At 43.6% G+C, this 17,862-nt stretch overlaps 1 protein-coding gene across 1 annotated transcript in view; it reads left to right on the top strand.

Moving 5' to 3' along the window:
• fbxl7 (F-box and leucine-rich repeat protein 7) overlaps positions 1–17,862 on the top strand; it is a 327,425-nt gene that overhangs the window by 73,314 nt on the left and 236,249 nt on the right. The window contains exon 2 of the mRNA XM_080215959.1: positions 13,222–13,311. Coding sequence (XP_080072085.1) covers positions 13,222–13,311 — 90 coding nt within the window. The remainder of the gene's footprint in view (positions 1–13,221; positions 13,312–17,862) is intronic.

Below are 17,862 nucleotides of genomic sequence, written 5' to 3'. Positions count from 1 at the left end.
CGCTGCAGCTCTTAAATTCAATCCCCCTACCAATAAATGCCAAGACACCGTATGCCTTCCTAACAACCCTATCTACTTGATTCCCAACTTTCAGGGATCTATGTACACATACACCTAGATACCTCTGTTCATCCACACTATTCAGAGTCCTACCGTTAGCCCCATACTCTACACATCCATTATTCCTGCCAAAGTGAATTACTTTGGTTTTCTTTATGCTGATAATTCGGCTGAAGCTGTTGCATGTATTGGAAAACAAGTCTAATGCTGCGTTGCATGTCTAACCCTGAATCAGCAGCTAGTGCACAGTCATTGATGCAGAGGAAATCGCAAAATATTCTTGGAGACCTTGATCTTTGCCTGAAGTCATTTCAGATTAAACTTACCATCCATGGGGTCCCAGAATTCAACGCCAGGATCACCATCATGGAAGGCATCAGAGAGCATAGTGGAGAAGAGATTGTTGGCACTAACACACAAGTGTATTTAATTCGGTTAGCGATTTAGAATTGGCAAGAAGACTCAAATTATCCAGGAAATGTGTGAGCTGTTGAATCTGTGATGAATTTCTCAAGGCAGCCAAATTTCTCCATTTCTTTCCAAAGACATTCATGGCTAACTGTGTAAAAGGCCTAGGTCGGGTCAGGAAATGTGTGGTAAAGGTCCATGCTTTGTTCATGCCATTTCTCCTGGAGCTTTTTAACTGTAAAAACCACATCAAGGACTCCTCAACCTTTTCTGAAGCCATGCAGGCTCTCAGGCAGCAGATCCTGGTTGAGATGTTGCATTAAGCAGTTCAGAAGGATTCCGGCAAAGATTTTGCTGGCAATGGAGCAGAATGAGATTGCTCTATGGTTGTTGCAAGATTGGTGAGTTCCTTTCTGCTTGTAAAGGTGGACAACAGAGACATCTTTGTATTCTTGCAGGATGGTTCCTTGCTGTCACATTGACTGAAAGTGTTCAGTGAGATTTCTGACCAGGCATTGACCTCCAGCCTTGTAGATCATGAAAGCTGACGGAAGATGGGTCTTTTTAAACCCTGATACACTTCTTGACCTTCTTACCGTGGGACGTTTAGTGGGATTGATCTTGATATTTAGTTTTGTAATAATAAGACAGTGATCAGTCCAACAGTCAACACAACACATGGCTTTTTATAGAATCATAGAATCCCTACAGTGCAGAAAGAGGCCATTCAGCCCATTGAGTCTGCACCGACCACAATCTCACCCTGGCCCCATCCCCATGATCCTACTTATTTACCCTACTAACCCCCTGACACTAAGGGGCAATTTAGCACAGCCAATCAATTTCAGATTAAATTAAACTAAATTAAGTTTCAGATTAAACTTACCATCCATGCGGTCCCAGAGTTCAACACCAGGATCACCATCATGGAAGGCATGCCAACTCATCCCAATCTATGATTGTGCCACTACTTCTCTATTATTTACATTTGGAACTTGTAACAAAGGCAAAGTAAAAATGATGGACTTTAATCTTCACATAGATTGGACAAATTAAATTGGCAAAGTTAGTTTGGAAGCTGGTTTGAACAGTGCTTTCATGAGAGCTTCCTAGAATACCTTGCGGAACAGTTAGAAACAAATTCTAAATCTAGCATTGTGTAATGAAGCTGGGCTAAATAGTTACCTCAGAGGAAATAACCCTCCAGGAAAAAATAATCATACCACAACTGAATTTATAATTTTCTTAAATCCAAAGCTAGAATGTAAACAAAGCTAACTGCATAGAGATAAGGGGAGAACTAGCTAAAGTTCACTAAGTAAAAAGACCAAAATATAAGATGGTAAATAAACAGTGAGAAGACATTTTTATAAATTATTCAAAATGTGCAACAAGATGTATTCAAGCAAAAAAACTGCTAAGTAGGGAAGGATAATATTTGATTAAAAGGAAAGGCTTATACTATTGAGAAGAATGTCAATAAGCCAAAGAATTAGGTGATTAAAAACCAACAAAAGGCAACCAAGAAGTTGATAAATGAGGAAAAGTTAGAATGAGGGAGTGTGACAGCTGGCTAAAGTGGCTGCAGCTGGGCAGCATTAACAACAAAGATGGCCCATAACCACTGGGAGCAGGAGGAAACGGAAGATGGGGTCCCTGACTTCCGAATCCTCACTTCCTTTAAGGAGTAGATCTGGCGAGGGAGGAAGAGGACAGGACCATGAATGACAACCAAGTTGGCGTGCGACGAGGAAGTGAGCAAAACATTCAATCATATGACATATAGAAGCAGAGAACCCTACAGTGCAGAAAGAGACCATTTGGTTCATCGAGTCTGCACCGACACAATCCCACCCAGGCTGTACCCCCACATATTTACCCACTAGTCCCTCTAATCTATGCATCTCAGGATCCTAAGGGTCAATTTAGCATGGCCAAGCAACCTAACCTGCACATCTTTGGACTGTGGGAGGAAACTGGAGCACCTAGAGGAAACCCATGCAGACACGAGGAGAATGTGCAAACTCCACACAGACAATGACCCAAGCTGGGAATTGAACCCAGGTCCCTGAAGCTGTGAAGCAGCAGTGCTAACCACTGTGTTACCGTGCTGCCCATCTCAACTTATCTCAAGTAAGTTGGGCATGCTGCCCAGATACTTGTCTCTCCCTTGCACTGAACGCAGATACTTGCTTCTCCCTTGCACTGAACCGTATCCTTTTTGCAGTTGGTTACCCTAAAGCATCTGGCATAGTCACCCACCCCTCACCGCTTCCACTGAGACACCACCTATGTAGAAATGATATAGAAAGGGGCTGCACGGTGGCACAGTGATTAACACTCCTGTCTCACAGCGCCAGAGATCTGGGGTGGATTCATTATCTGTGCAGATTTTGCATATTCTCCCTGCATTTGCATTGGTTTCCTTCAGATGCTCTGGTTTCCTCCCACCATCCAAAGATGTGCGGATTAGGTTGATTGGCCATGCTAAATTGACCCTAGGCGGGATTAGCAGTGTAAATATGTGTGGTTACGGGGATAGGATGAGATTGTTGTCGGTGCAGGCTCAATGGGTTGAATGGCCTCCTTCTGTACTGTACAGATTCTATGATTTAAAAATCTTTGATTCCTAGTTTTAATCTAAATTCTTTCTCATCTGTATGGTTGAGCATCATTGGCCTGCAGATGTCACAAACATAGTTTCAGGGCGTGGGGGTAGAATTAGCTGCTTTGCTATATCTCTGCTTACTGAAAAGTATGATGTGGGTATGCCGGCGTTGGACTGATGTAAACACAGTAAAAAGTCTGACAACACCAGGTTTTAGTCCAACCGATTTATTTGATAATAGACTCACAAGCTTTCGAGGTTTCCCTCTTCGTCAGGTGAATGGAGAGTTGGAGGCCAGAACTCTCCATTCACCTGACGAAGAGGGAAACCTCAAAAGCTTGTGAGTCTATTATCAAATAAATCGGTTGGACTAAAACCTGGTGTTGTCAGACTTTTTACTAAAAAGTAAACATATTGATCATGGCCTTGAGAAGGTGCAAGTCTAATCTACATTTCCTGAATGTGTGCACCATTGAGATGAAAAAGTAATTTAAAGTTTATAATAAACACTTCTTTCCCAACACCAAGCATGATCATCTCCAGTGTGCTACAACTCTCAGGGGTAGTCTGGAGACTACCAGACTAGTTCTGCTAAGACTGAACAGGGAATGTTGCTTGGGGAAAATTGAAAAGTGTCCTGGTTTGTCATGTCATAGATTATCTAGTCTTTTATCTCTGCTGTGTGTGGGAGTTTCCTGTGTGCCAATCAGTTGCCACAATTACTATGACTACATTTCTTCATTTTGCATTTGTTGAAGTATTTTTGTAGATGTACTGCAAAGTACTTCATAGGTTGTAAACTTTTGGACATAATGAGGATTTGAATTGTGCTCTATCAATGCAAATTCTTTCTTCCCTTTTAAATCTGGACTAGGTCAAATTTGAGGGGATTCTTTTTCTGTGCAGAAAAAGCTGTGCACGTGTACATCTGATGGCATTTCGTTTACCTTGGTAGAACATGGACAAGGACAGATTCTGACTGCCTGGCAGAAATTCCAAATTCCTGTCAGTTACAATGAGGGAACGATGGACGAGATGTTAAATTTTCAGATAATACCTGTGTAATTTTCACCTTTCCCTCTTTGAGTGGTGAACCAAGAGAGAAACTTGCCCTTTTTGCAATTTACCTCATTTTCAGTGCAAAATAAGCCCTCTGTTAATATGAAGCCATATGTTAACGTATTTGACACTTTTGACAGTAGTATTTCAGAGTTAAAACTGTGAAGGAGTCGGGGAAAATATTGCTCTTCATTTATCTCGTACTCAAATCCTTGATTTCTGGAGCTGAATTGCGAATGTAATTGGAAAGATGGTACTGAAAAAATGTCCTCTCCCCTCCCTAGAATCGTCTTATAGAGGAATCAGAAAAAACTTTTAAATGTTATTGAATTGATTTTGAATAATTTGTGTATTTATTTCTCATGATTCAGAGATAATCAGTTGAATAGGTGGCATGATTTAATTATGTACAGGGTAATGTAACTTCCATGCTATCTGTATAAATAAAGGTCATTAATGTAAATTGGGGGGTGGGGACTGGATTAAAGTTTAGGTACTCTTTTTGTTTTGTGTTCATACCTTTAATTCCAACCATGGGACATAAATGGTGAAAATTTCCAATTGGCCGACATGGACAAGATTTTCTGGTCCAGCGCTTTGCAAAAATTTTCACAGGTAGGATGGAACAGCAAAAGTTCGGACTAGAAAATCCCACCCTATGATTGTGTAAAACCTCCACTATGTCTGAAGATTGTGTCAATCCTTTGCAATGTTATGGCAAAGAGTCAAAACCCCAACCCCACTTGAGTAAATTCCCATGGAAACTGTTTAAAAATTGACTGCAGTTTACTTATCATGGTCACGAGTTGTCACCAGTGGAAAAATTGGAGTGTTTCTCAATGCTGCTGGTAGTGCTAACCTGGGTGGGATTCAACCATGGTTTGAATCATAGAATTTATAGTGCAAAAGGAGGCCATTTGGCCTATTGAGGCTGTACTGACAACAATCATTACCCAGGTCCTAATCCCTGTAACCCCACATATTTACCCTCCTAATCCCCTGACACTAACGGACAACTTATCATGGCTAATCAATCTAACCTGCGTGTCTCTGGACTGTGGGAGGAAAGTGGGGCACCCAGAAGAAACCCACGCTGACACAGGGAGAAAGTACAAACTCCACACAAACAGTGGCTGGAAAGGAACCAGGGTCCCTGGCGCTGTGAGGCAGCAGTGCTAACCACTGTGCCACATGCCGCCAACAGGGTTGCAAAATAAATCTCCAACGTGAAACACACCGGCAAGCCTGGCTTCACCAAGATCAGAGTGCCATTTTTAAGAGGCACTTGGATCTAAGTACTGTGCCAAGTTTTGCCCTTCCCCATGTACATAGCTACTTCCTGCAGACAATGCTCACCACAGAGGGGAGACGACCCCCCCCCCCCCCCCCCCCCCCTCCCCACCCACCATGCTGACATGGGGTAACCTGACCCACCACACCTGAAGTCAGTGACCTCACCCCCTCCTCGCCCTCAAGGGAGATACTCCAGTATAAAGCAGCAAAGACAGGACCCTTTCAGGCCTCCCTTGACAGTGTCAACCTGGCAGTGACATTCCAGGCTGGCTTTGGGAGGGTGGCAGATAGCAAAGCTAGGGCACTGTCCATGTACTTGACTTCCTTCTACACTGTAAGGTTTCTATGATTCAGCGACTACCTGGGTGCTCCAAAGGCCTCCAGGTGGATCCAGAACAATAAATGGTGGCTGCTAGAAGGTCCTCATGAGGACGCACTTGGAGGATAATCAGCTTCTTTTACAGCTGAAAACAGCCTCCAGTACAGTCATGCTGTCCCAGCATAAGTGTTTGATAAAGACCCATTATGGAAGAAAAACAGTCAGATTATCCATCTGTTCTCAAAGTTATTCTGATCAAAGGGATAACCTGTTTCAAACCAGCAGCTGCTGGAAAGAGGCAACTCAAGTGGAGAAGGTTGTGAAGAAAGCTTATGGTATGCTAGCCTTTATAGGAAGGGATATAGAGTATAAGAGCTGGCGTCTAATGATACAGTTGTACAGAACATTGGTTAGACTGCATTTGGAGTACTGTGTCCAGCTCTGGTCACCTTACTACTGGAAGGATGTGGAGACCCTGGAGAGAGTGCAGAGGAGGTTAACCAGGATGCTGCCTGGTATGGAAGAACTGGGTTATGAGGAAAGATTGGGTAAACTGGGGCTCTTTTCTTTAGAAAGACGGAGATTAAGGGGGGATCTAATAGAGGTGTATAAAATAATGAAGGGTATAGATAGAGTAAACAGTGGCAGGCTTTTTCCTAAATTTGGAGACAAATATCACGAGGGGCCACGAGCTTAGGTTGAGGGGGGAGAAGTATAATTTGGATGCTAGTGGGAGGTTTTTCACACAGAGGGTCGTGGGGGTATGGAATGCACTACCAAGTAAGGTGGTGGAGGCAGGCACGCTGGACTTGTTTAAGGTTTACTTAGATAGACACATGAGTGAAACAGGGATGGAGGGTTATAGGAGACGATTTTAAATAAAGGTCAGAGCCTCAGGACGTTCCTGGAAATCTAATGTTATGTGTGTTGATGTTTTGTCTCTTTTACTCCGCAGGTGCGTCGGTCCACCTTGTTGCCTAACGAGGGGCATGCACACGGTGGGTTGTGCGTGTGCTGCTCTTGGATGTTTCAAGAGTGGCCTAGTACTTTGCGTTGTTTGTGTATGCTTAAAACTGGACCAGCAGATGGGCACCACAACAGCTCAGTGACTATCACTGCTAGCTGTGCAGATACATGGATTTGGGCCAGTGTCTGTGGGAGTTTGCGCATTCTCCCTGTGGTTGCGTGGGTTTCCTCCAGGTGCTTCGGTTTCCCCCCACACCCCAAAGATGTGCTCTTAGGCTGATTGGTGTAACAAATTGTCCCTAAATTATTCTCCCCTGAATCTGGTTTCCAATGGGGGTACCATAAGCATAGACACGGGTCAAGGGAGGTGTAGGAAAAATACATTTTAAGATGGTGGCGCGGGCTCGTTGGGCCGAAGGGCCTGTTTCCCATGCTGTGTTGTTCTTTGTTTATTTCATGTTTAATGGAGCATGAACTGATTGTATCCACAATGAACTGTTTGATCTGCGCTGGACCTGTCAGTCAGAAAAGCTTTTAGCAGCCAATGGAACATGAGCTCCTAGTGCAGATAAGCTTGGCTAATCCCCACTTTGATCTGCTCAGAAGAAGTCAATCAAAGCAGGTCTCAGAACTTTCAGAGCAGCTGGTGCTTATTGAAGCTAGAAACGGGGAAACCCCTTGGTAAAATTTAAAGCTTCTGCCAGTCAGTGCTTCTAAAAGGTTTCAGAGTATCTGAGGCTTATGAGAGAAAGCAGTGGGATCTGTCAAGTGAAATTGACATCTCCTGTCAATCAAAGAACTTCAAAGAGGTCTAGTAACACCTAGGGCTTCTGAAATCAACCAATCCCTACTGTAGAATGGAAACGACTGTGATTTTGAAAGATTCCAGGTATTCTGAGGACATAGATCTTAAAGTGACCAGGCCACTTCAAAGGTTTTACAGAACACAAACGTAATTGAAATCACCATCCTAAGAGTTATTTCCATTTTTCTCAGGGCAGAAAGGAGAAGTCCAGCCAGGAGACCCCTATTCTGGGGTAGAGCCCCATGGTCAACCCCCAGGTTCCTTGAGCAACCTGGCAGCAACAGAGGGGCCTGTGGGCACAGTTGGAGGTTGTACTTTTTCCTTGCTACTCCCCTGAAGTCCATGTTGCGTTTCAGGACCAGGAGAGATTGGTGTCTGCCTGATTTCCAGCCAGTGGGGGTGAGAGGGGGATGGGGGGAAGCATACTGGGAGGCCGGAACATCAGGCCTCAAACCCAGTAATTACGTTGAAATGTATTAAAATCAGCAGTGATCAGGTTTTTGCCTATTCTAGGTGAGAACCTGATTGGAGAAGATGCAGCAGGCCAAGAGACCTGCAATAGGTTGGACACCTGGCGAGAGACCTGATCAGTCCTTCTTGCCTGATTCAACAGACCATCGTGATTCCCGGCTAGAGCTAGCAGACCCAGAAAATCAACCCCCATTTTTTGCACTACTGATCAATGCATATTTGATTAAGGGCCACATATCCAGAAAAAGACAGATACCGCCAAAGGTATGGGGAATTGAAAAGGTAAGGAGTTATCCAGGATGTGAAAGCTCATGCAATGAATTGGGTAAAAAGGAAATTAATGTCCAAAAAGTTAATGCATGTTTCTATAACTGATGAAATTACAGCAATGGAGTAGCTGTGGCTCTGAGGAGCTTAGTGTCTTTTATGTTTTTAACAGTATATGTTATATTGTAAATTTCATGAACCAATGAGGATGCTTTGGGCTAGAGTTTTCAATGTGATAATTTTACCGCCGAAAATGGATTGGAGTGAGGCATCTGCTCACACCACAACCTCACCAAATCCTAATACGCTGTCCTGAATTGGGCCTCATTAGGCTCCAGTTTCTGATGCTCTCTGTGTTCCGTGGAGGGAGCCCATCAGTGCCAATAAGTTAAATAAAACAGTACTGTAGGAGGGCATTCATTTGGGGCAGCAGAAAGGAGAGGAGCTATATTTAAGTGGAGTCTCTTGAGCCCCCTTGACAAAAGCCACTGACTGGTTACAGATGAGCACAAATAGCTCCTGGAATGAGGAACATGTAAGGGAGCAAGGTGACTAAGCAGTAGGTCTTGTCTTTCCTTTGGTCTCATTGATAATATTCCCACTTCTACCATTTTCCCTAGCCCTGCAGAAAAAAGGAAAATAAATTTGGGGATATATGTGTAAATGTGATCAAGATTGTTTGCTGAAGTGGAAGGTAATCAACTGCATGGATTAATGGTGCTGAATGGCCCGTTTCTGTGTTTTAATTTGCACATGTCTCTGTGTCCCTACCATTATGTGTGGAAGGGAAATCAAGGGATGGGAACAGGGAGTTGTGGGTACAGGAATGAGAATTTCAAATATGTTTCAGCCATGATCTGACAGAAGGAAAGTCATGATGTGGGTATGCCGGCGTTGGACTGGCGTAAACACAGTGAAAAGTCTGACAACACCAGGTTTTAGTCCAACCTATTTATTTGATAATACACTCACAAGCTTTCGGGGTTAGCCCCTTTGTCACCTGATGAAGGGGCTAACCCCGAAAGCTTGTGAGTATATTATCAAATAAATAGGTTGGACTAAAACCTGATGTTGTCAGACTTCAGAAGGAAAGTCCACAGTAATATTGGAGGGAATTTCAAGCCCTTGTCTGTTTTCAGTGGGCAGAATTTTCCAGGCCAGTTGGAGGCAACTTGGCAGGGTAGGAAAATACTACAAGGCCAGTTTGGATGACTCCTAATGCCTCTGGGTGAGTTTATTAGCAGCCCACTCCGTGGAGGTGGAAGCCAGTTGTTCTAGTTAAGGCCCAGCAAGGACCATTATTCCAAAATAATGTTGAACGGGCCCCACTCCAAGTACAGAACCTTGCAACTGTTTGGAGGTGGTCATTGCAGCCTCCTCTCAAATAGCCAGATATACAGCCATGGCTACAGCTACAATCATTTTGTGTAAAACATTTTTATGTAAATAGTGGCAAACCTAGAAATCATTGGAAAGAATAGCTCTCAAATACATGTGTGTAACTGTCAGGTTTCATGTAATATCTAAAGTACACTGACCAGTAAGAAGCTATATTAAACAACAATGTAAATATTATAGTGTTACTGCTTGTCAGTGTATAGTTGTCACATTGAAAAATTCAACGGGCTTCTGCACACTTTGAATTGTAATGAAACACTGACACATTACTGAGTGCTGCAAGAGAATTTAAAACCTAACTTATGTCCTTCGATATAAGAGATTAAATGGACATCATGTTAATATGGATGTAGCTGTACTTATCAAATTAGGTTTGAGATCGTAAAAGTAAAGTAACTTGGTGAAAAAGAAAGTTGTGGCCTCAGAATTTCCCGAAGTATTTAACAACCAATAAAGTACTTTTCATGTTGTAATGAAGGAAAGTTCCCAAAAAAATTGAGAAGAACTAAATAGCCTGCTTTAAGTGTTGATTAAGGATTAAATATTGGCCACAATACTGGAGATAATTCCATTAGTCTTCCTTGAATTAGTTTCATGGGATCGTTTATGTCCACCAGACAGGTAGATGGGGCCTTAATTTAGCATATCAGCATTCTTTCAGTAGTGCTCTGGAATAGCAGCCTAGATTTTTGTGCTTAAGGGCTGAATTTTCACCCTAATGTGAGATTGTGTAATTTTTCTCTTGGCATGACTATTTGCCAGTACCAGGGCCATTTTCCTGGAGGTGGGATCAGGGTAGAAAGCTTTACAAACAGCACCAGACAGTGGGTGGAGCTCACAGGCAGTACTCCCTACAAAACCGGGCCTCAAGCAGAGAATACCTTTGCCTGGTATGTCTGAATGCCAGTGTCTAAGGAGGCTCAGGGTGTGGGGTGTAATTCTCCTGGCTCACTGTGCTGCTCGAATCGTGCAGCAGGTCAGGAAATATTGGTGGGGGCCCTGTAAAGGTATCGCAACCTGTGTTCAGCCAATTCTGAATATCCCTGGCCCATTTTTTTTATAAACATAATCAGACTGGAAATCAGCGCAAAGTTGATTACAGTTTGGAAATAGCCATTTTCATGTAATTTAATTAGTGAGCCTGGATGATGCTGTCCCAGACTCACTAATGTTTCCCACCCCGCTGGGAGAGGTTGTCACCAGCACAAATCATGTATTGTCCCCATGAACAGGGACCAGGCATGATCACCCCACTGGCGGGGAGTGAGGCCCCTCGGAAGTTGGGGACACAGAGTGCTCCTTTGGTAGTGCCATCCTGGCACTGTCCACTAGGCAGTGCCAAGCAAGCAGACCCTACTGGGGAAAGGGGGGTGTGGGAGGGGAGCCTAATGGGAGCAGGGCCGATTTGGTGGTTGTGGTGTGGTGGTTCCGCTACCCACCCTGCATTAGGGATTGATGGGTGGGGTTGGGACAGAGGAGGTGATCAGAGCTGACATGGGGAGGGGGCTGGGGTTTGGACTGGACATGGGGTGTTGGGGCTAAACATGGGTAGGAAGGGAGGGTCAGGCTGGCCATGGGGAGTTGGGGGGAGGGTAGTGTGCATGCATTGATATCCCCACTGACAGACCTGCACATGTGCAGTGGCCACACAGACACACCCATCGTTGGGGGACCATCACGTCTGGTGCTGAAGGTAAGGAAAATGCCCAGTAAGATCAATGATCAGAGTCCAACTGGAACTTTCCAGTTAGCCTCTGGACATGACACCCTTCACCCCTCATTCTCGAGGGTGCCTTTGAGCCTTTCCTGCCCATCTATTCACAGCTGTAACCACAATCTGCCTATGAAAGTCTCCCCCTCCAGAGTGGTGGCAATATTTTTTTACTTCAGAAGTGAGAGCAACCTTCCTTAAGACGGAGGCACCCACTCTCTCTTTGTAAGGATAGACTGTGACTGTTGCTATGCTAGAAACTTAAGGGTTATGGGGAGAAAGCGGGAAAGTGGAACTGATCCACTTCAGATCAGCCATGATCTTATTAAATGGCGGGGCAGGCTCGAAGGGCTAGATGGCCTACTCCTGCTCCTATTTCTTATGTTCTTATTGTTGATCCTCTAGCTTCCAGAGCCTGCCTGTCATTCTTAACTGGATACTGAAGGTATTCACTGACCAGTAATTAGGTAACTCAGGGAAAATCATTGCTGGATAACTGCTCCCAGAATAGTGCATGTTTGGGTCCCCCATTTGACTCCAATGTTGGGGTGCCGTCCCAAGTCTTTGAAGGTGGACTTGAACTTGCAGCCTTAAACACTCAAGTGAGGGTATGACCCACTAAACTGTGACTGACACTAAAAGAGTCGCAATGCAATCTGATCAGTTTTGTTTAAAATATTGGATTAACATGGTTTGCACAGGATCGTGAATAAAAATCGGTTTAAAGCTTCTATTTTTGTTCAGATCTCGACATCCTTTAAATATATAGGAGCACTATATATACAGCACTAACTGTTAAGACTTTTATGGAAATGGCAAATGGACAATAAAGGCAGAACTTCTGCATAGCTGAAATTAGAATCCAGACATATTGAAATCAGCAGGGGAGGTTGCTCTGAGTAAAATTAAGAAAAAGGTCTTGCAAATGAATTAGGCCAAGTAACCACAAATTAATTGCCTCGAAACTGCTTTTGCTTTGTGGCGTAATGCATGTCGAGAATGGTGGGAATGCAGGCAAGCTCCCATGGAGGGGACTGCGCCTGAAGTCTCTGGGGGATGGGGGATCATGGTCAACTGGGATATGAGACAAAAGAAGCCTTGATTTAACTTGCAAAGGCCAAGGCCGGAGCTTTCCTCACATTACACATTCCAATAGAGTAAAGCTTCGCTGGAACATCTGAAGAGACAGACTTGTCATTGCAAATACAAATGGTTTTGGTGGCTAATGGTTCTTGCAAACCTTAAACAAAGCTAAGAACAGAAACATCTTCACTGCATTCATAATAATCTAATGTGGCTTCATCTTTAGGAACAGATGCAATTCAGGACAACCTGATTGCTGTCACATTTGCCCTTTCTGGAATTCACATCACACACCCGAATAATGTTAAATTGCACTTATGTGGAATAATCTCTTACTTCACCTGCCGTTGAGATTTGACTGTTTCAGATCAGTCACTGTTAAGTGATTTTATTTTGCAAAAATATTAATGAACATGCATGCAACCTGATGCAAAAGTCTTCATGTGAAATTTATGGTGTGTATCAAGTAGGTTGTGAAGGTTACCAACAAAATCTGAAAATATTTGTGTCAGAATGTCAACAATTTAAAGACAGTGCTTTGTCCCATGGATATTAATACAAACTTGTGAAGAACTTAGTTGACTCATATGTGGCATGTCTAAGATTGGAAAGAAGTTTGAGTTGTTTGAATTGATGTAAAATGCAGTACCTAATGTGAGATTTCAGCTTCCTCCTATAACTACATCCAGTAGTGAGCCACAATGAAAAGTTGTGTTTTATTTTCTCCTCTGCTTGTGATGATGCTATTTTTTAAACTGATTTCCATTATTTAGGCAAAGGCAGCTCAAGCATCTCATCCGACGTGAGTTCAAGTACGGATCACACGCCGACCAAAGCCAGAAAGAATGCAGCTACCAGTGAAGGTAGGCATCTGGTCCTCATTAGAACTTCTGTCCTTTTATGCGGGAGTTAGTTTTTTTGGAAAGTACTTTATAATTAGGCCAAATCTGCTTTTGCTGTGGTGCAATGCTTTGTTTTCCTCGGACAAAATGTGTTGTGAAGTTCAAAAAAAGCAATGTAATCTCATGAAGGGGCAGCACGGTAGCACATTGGTTAGCACTGCTGCTTCACAGCTCCAGGGACCTGGGTTCGATTCCCGGCGTGGGTCACTGCCCGTGTGGAGTTTGCACATTCTCATCGGGTTTGCATGGGTTTTCTGCGGGTGCTCTGGTTTCCTCCCACAGTCCAAAAATGGTTGGTTGGCTGTGCTTAAAAAAAAAGTTGCCCTTACTGTCCTGAAATGTGTAGGTTAGAGGGATTAGTGGGTAAATATGTAGGGATGTGGGGGTAGGGCTTGGGTGGGATTGCAGTCGGTGCAGCCTTGATAGACCGAATGGCCTCTTTCGGTACTGTAGGGTTTCTATGTTTCGAAGTATGAGAGTGCATTATATATTGTGGTTGGACATCAACAGTATAATGCATAACACCCCAGTGCCCCTCTCCCAATTGCTCCAGCTCCCAATATTGTAGACCACATGTGGGGAGTCACAAAGTAGGGATCACAAATATAAGAAAGTTACAAATGAATACAAGAATTAATTCAGAAGAAACTTTCTTACTCACAGTGATAAGAATGTAGAATTCACTACAACATTGATTGTTTGAGACAATTAGCATAGATGCATTTATTAGCATGCTCGTTAACAACAGCAACTTATTTCATATAGTACTGTTAACGTAGTGAAAAATCCCAAGGTGCTTCACAAGGCTATTATAAAATAAAGTGGGACACTGAATTCCATAAACTTTATGACGCAAGGAGATCTTAGATCAGATGACAAAAGGCATAGCCAGAGGAGTTCTAAGGATTTCTTAAAGGAGGAAAGGAAGGCCGGAAGGCAGAGAAGGGTCGGGAGAGAATTTGAGAGCTTGGGGTCTATGCAACTGAAGGCAGCCCCACCAATGGTGGTGGGGGTTGGGGGGGCAGGAGTGGTTGTTGAACTGGAGAAAATTACAGAGATACGTAGGGGGATTCTCCTGTTGTACTCGCCCCAAAACCAGAGAATCCCCACCTGTTATGATTCCCGTGGTAGGCGGGAAAGGGAATTCCCTCCATGGTGAGGAGGAGGCCATGAAGAGATTCAAAAATAAAAATTTTGAAGTCAAAATGTTTTACTGTAAGTCAGTGAGCACAAGGATAGGGAATTATGATGCACGCAGCAGAGTTTTGTATGATCAAGTTCAGGGAAGACTTAATATGGGAGATCAGCTAGGAGTGCGCTTCAGTAGTGGACCTGAGAAGTAACAAAGGCATGAACCAGGGTTTCAGGAGTAGATGATCTAAAATGGGGGCAAGTCGGGCAATGTTACGGAGATGGAAATGGATGTCTTAACGGTGACACAAACATGAGGTCAAAAGTTTATCTCAGGATCAAATGTTAAGGTTGTAGACAGACTGGCTTCATCTCAGATCTGCCAGGAAGAGGAATGGAGTTGATAGATAGGGAACAGAGCGGTTGGAAAGGGGACCAAAACAAATAGCTTTGGTCATGCCAAAATGCATTACAGGAAATTTCTGCTCGTTTAGCAATGGGTGTCAAACAAGTTGTTTGATAATTTAGCAACAGTGGAGGAGTTGCGAGAGATGAGGTAAAGTTGAGTGTCATCAGCATTCAAATGTAAAACTAACATTCTGCCTTCAGATAATGTTGTCAAGGGGAAGCATGTAGGTAAGAAACAGGAGTGGGCTGAAGATTAATCTTCTGAGGTAACAGAGGTTGTGTGGGAGCAGGGAGGGAAGCCATTGCAATGACTATTTGCCAAGATTAAATTGATCAGAATGGAACCACTTGGAAACAGAAGGTTCCAGCTGGCAGACAGTGAAGAGGCATTGGAAGAGAATGAGGTGCTTGCCTGTGTGAAATGCTGCAGACCCACTAAGAAGATGAGGGGAGGTATTAATTTTGGTACTGTCGCATAGGCTGTCATAGAGAGCCAATTCAGTTCATTCATATCAGGAATGAAAGTCTAATTGAAGGAATTCAAACTTGGAGTTATGGGAAAGATGGGAGCAGATTTGGAAGATGACAATGTTTTCAAGGATTTTGGAGGGGAAAACAGTGATCCTTTCCTCCTTCATCTCTCGCTCCAATTGAAAATTTGATGTAACAGTCCTACTGTTATCCTTTCAGGAGAATTCCAGAATTTTCCCCATCTGAACAGCACAACAAGAGGTGTGGACAAGATGGATGATGATGAGTGTGATTAGGCATGTCCAACCTCTTTGCCATCACTCTTTGTTGTACAGTCCTGGAAATTTATTGACAGGAAACACACAATATCTGGAGGACTGTCCAGCAGTTTAAAGATGAGCCGATGTATCCTGATGATCAAAGATACAATCCTGATGAGAGGCCTTCTTTAGTCAAAGGATAAATTGAGGTATTTCAGTAGCCAAGATGGAAGACATTGGTAGGAATTCTCTTGAAGGGATGAAATTGTTTTCTGCTCATTTCTTCAATCAATGAACAGTCACTTCTGGTGTAGATTGATAATCTTAGATAGACATCTGCTTCAAGAGACTGTGTCTCTCCATCTTGCCATTTCCTGAGTCTCCTGAGAGCTTATAGCAGGATATAGATCAGTTGGAGGCTTGGGCAGGTGGAGTTTAATCCGGACAAATGTGAGGTAATGCATTTGGAAGGTCTAATACAGATAGGAAATATACAGTAAATGGCAGAATCCTTAAAAGTATTGATGGGCAGAGGGATCTGGGTGTACAGGTACACAAGTCATTGAAAGTGGCAATGCAGGTGGAGAAGGTAGTCAAGAAGGCATGCGGCATGCTTGCCTTCATCGGCCGGGATATCGAGTTTAAAAACTTTTAAACTGCCATTCTGATTCGGCTCAGATTGTTCTTAAAGTTGCTGCCGCACTCGGGCTGCCAACATCGACAACCACAATAACCTTTCTTTGTGAGACAGTGAGCCAATTCTCTGACTGGGTTCTGGAATCCACTCAGCAGAGTCAGCTGATGGTCAGTAGCCATTTTGTGAAGAGAGGCTGGTTAAGCTAAGGTTCTGTTCTTCGAGCAGAGAAGGCTGAGGGGAAACCTAATTGAAGTGTACAAAAGTTTGAGGGACAAACAGGGTAGATGCTTTTTCCTTTAGTAGAGGGATCAGTAACCAAGGGGCATAGATTTATGGTAAGAGGAAGGAAATTTAAAAGGGAGTTGAGGAAAATCTTTCTCTCCCAGAGGGCGGTGAGAATCTGGAACTCAGTGCCTGAAAGGTTGGTAGAGGCGAGAACCCTCACAACATTTAAAAAGCATTTAGGTAAGCAGCATTCAAGGCTATGCACAAAGTGCTCGAAAAGTGGATTAGAACAGATAGGTGTTCAACAGCTGACACAGACACAATGGGCCAAAGGCCTCTTGCTGTGCTGTAAAACTATATAGGTGGAATTTTCCTGCCCCACACTCCCCTAAAGTGGAAAATTCCCCATGAGGTCAACAGACCTTCCCGTGGTCTGCTCCCTTGCCCACTACAATTCCCTTGGCAGGCAGAATGGAAGAATTTGCCCCTTTGACTCTGAAGTTGGAGATGGGGCAATGGTTTGACAGGACAATGGGATGAAGGGTTGATTTTTGAGAAGACAGGTGATGATGGCGAGAGGAACAACGGAAGAGAAAGAACCCTTACCAATATTGGCTAACAGGGAAAGGAGGGAACTTTGGGTGTTTAGTGGGAATAGAGTTCATAAAATCATAGAAACCTACAGTGCAGAAGAAGGCCATTTGGCCCATCAAGTCTGCAGCAATCACAATCACACCCAGATCCTATCCCCATAACCTCATGCATTTACCCTAACTAGTCCCCCTGACAGTAAGGGGCAATTTAGCGTGGCCAATCCACTTAATCCACACATTTTTGGACTGTGGGAGGAAACTGGAGCACCCAGAAGAAACCCACGCAAACACATGGAGCGTGTGCAAACCCAGACGGTGACCCAAGCAAAGAATCGAACCCTGGTCCCTGGCGATATCTGGTAGCAGTGCTAACCACTGTGCCATGAAGGAGCAAGAGGTGAGTCACATGGATAAGATGAACTCAGAGGATATGTGGGGAGGTAGGAGAGAAACTGGAGAAAGATGCGAGTTCAGGCAGGGAAAAGCATTAAAGGAGGTTTGTCTCAATCATAATAATGAAGGAATCCATGAGCCCCTTGTATTTGGAGGTGGTATGGATGGGGAAAAGGGTTTTAAAAAGAGAAAAAGAAAAGAAGCTGGTACATGAGTAGAAAGGCAAAAGGAACTGAAGAATATGTTGATAGGGTGAGATGAAGTGTGCAGGAAGATGCTTATGTGAGGCAGAACCAGTAGCACAGATCTGTCGGGTTGGATGGCTCATTTTAGTGCTGAAAGTTTGATGTAATTGCTAATATTATGTTCCAAAATTGTCTTGCATTGAAGTGAT

The sequence above is a fragment of the Carcharhinus amblyrhynchos genome, chromosome 2, assembly GCF_965287045.1.
Source record: "Carcharhinus amblyrhynchos chromosome 2, sCarAmb.v2.hapA, whole genome shotgun sequence".
Taxonomy (NCBI): domain Eukaryota; kingdom Metazoa; phylum Chordata; class Chondrichthyes; order Carcharhiniformes; family Carcharhinidae; genus Carcharhinus; species Carcharhinus amblyrhynchos.
Note: the sequence above shows the minus strand (reverse complement) of the source record. Positions and strands in the feature narration are given on the sequence as shown.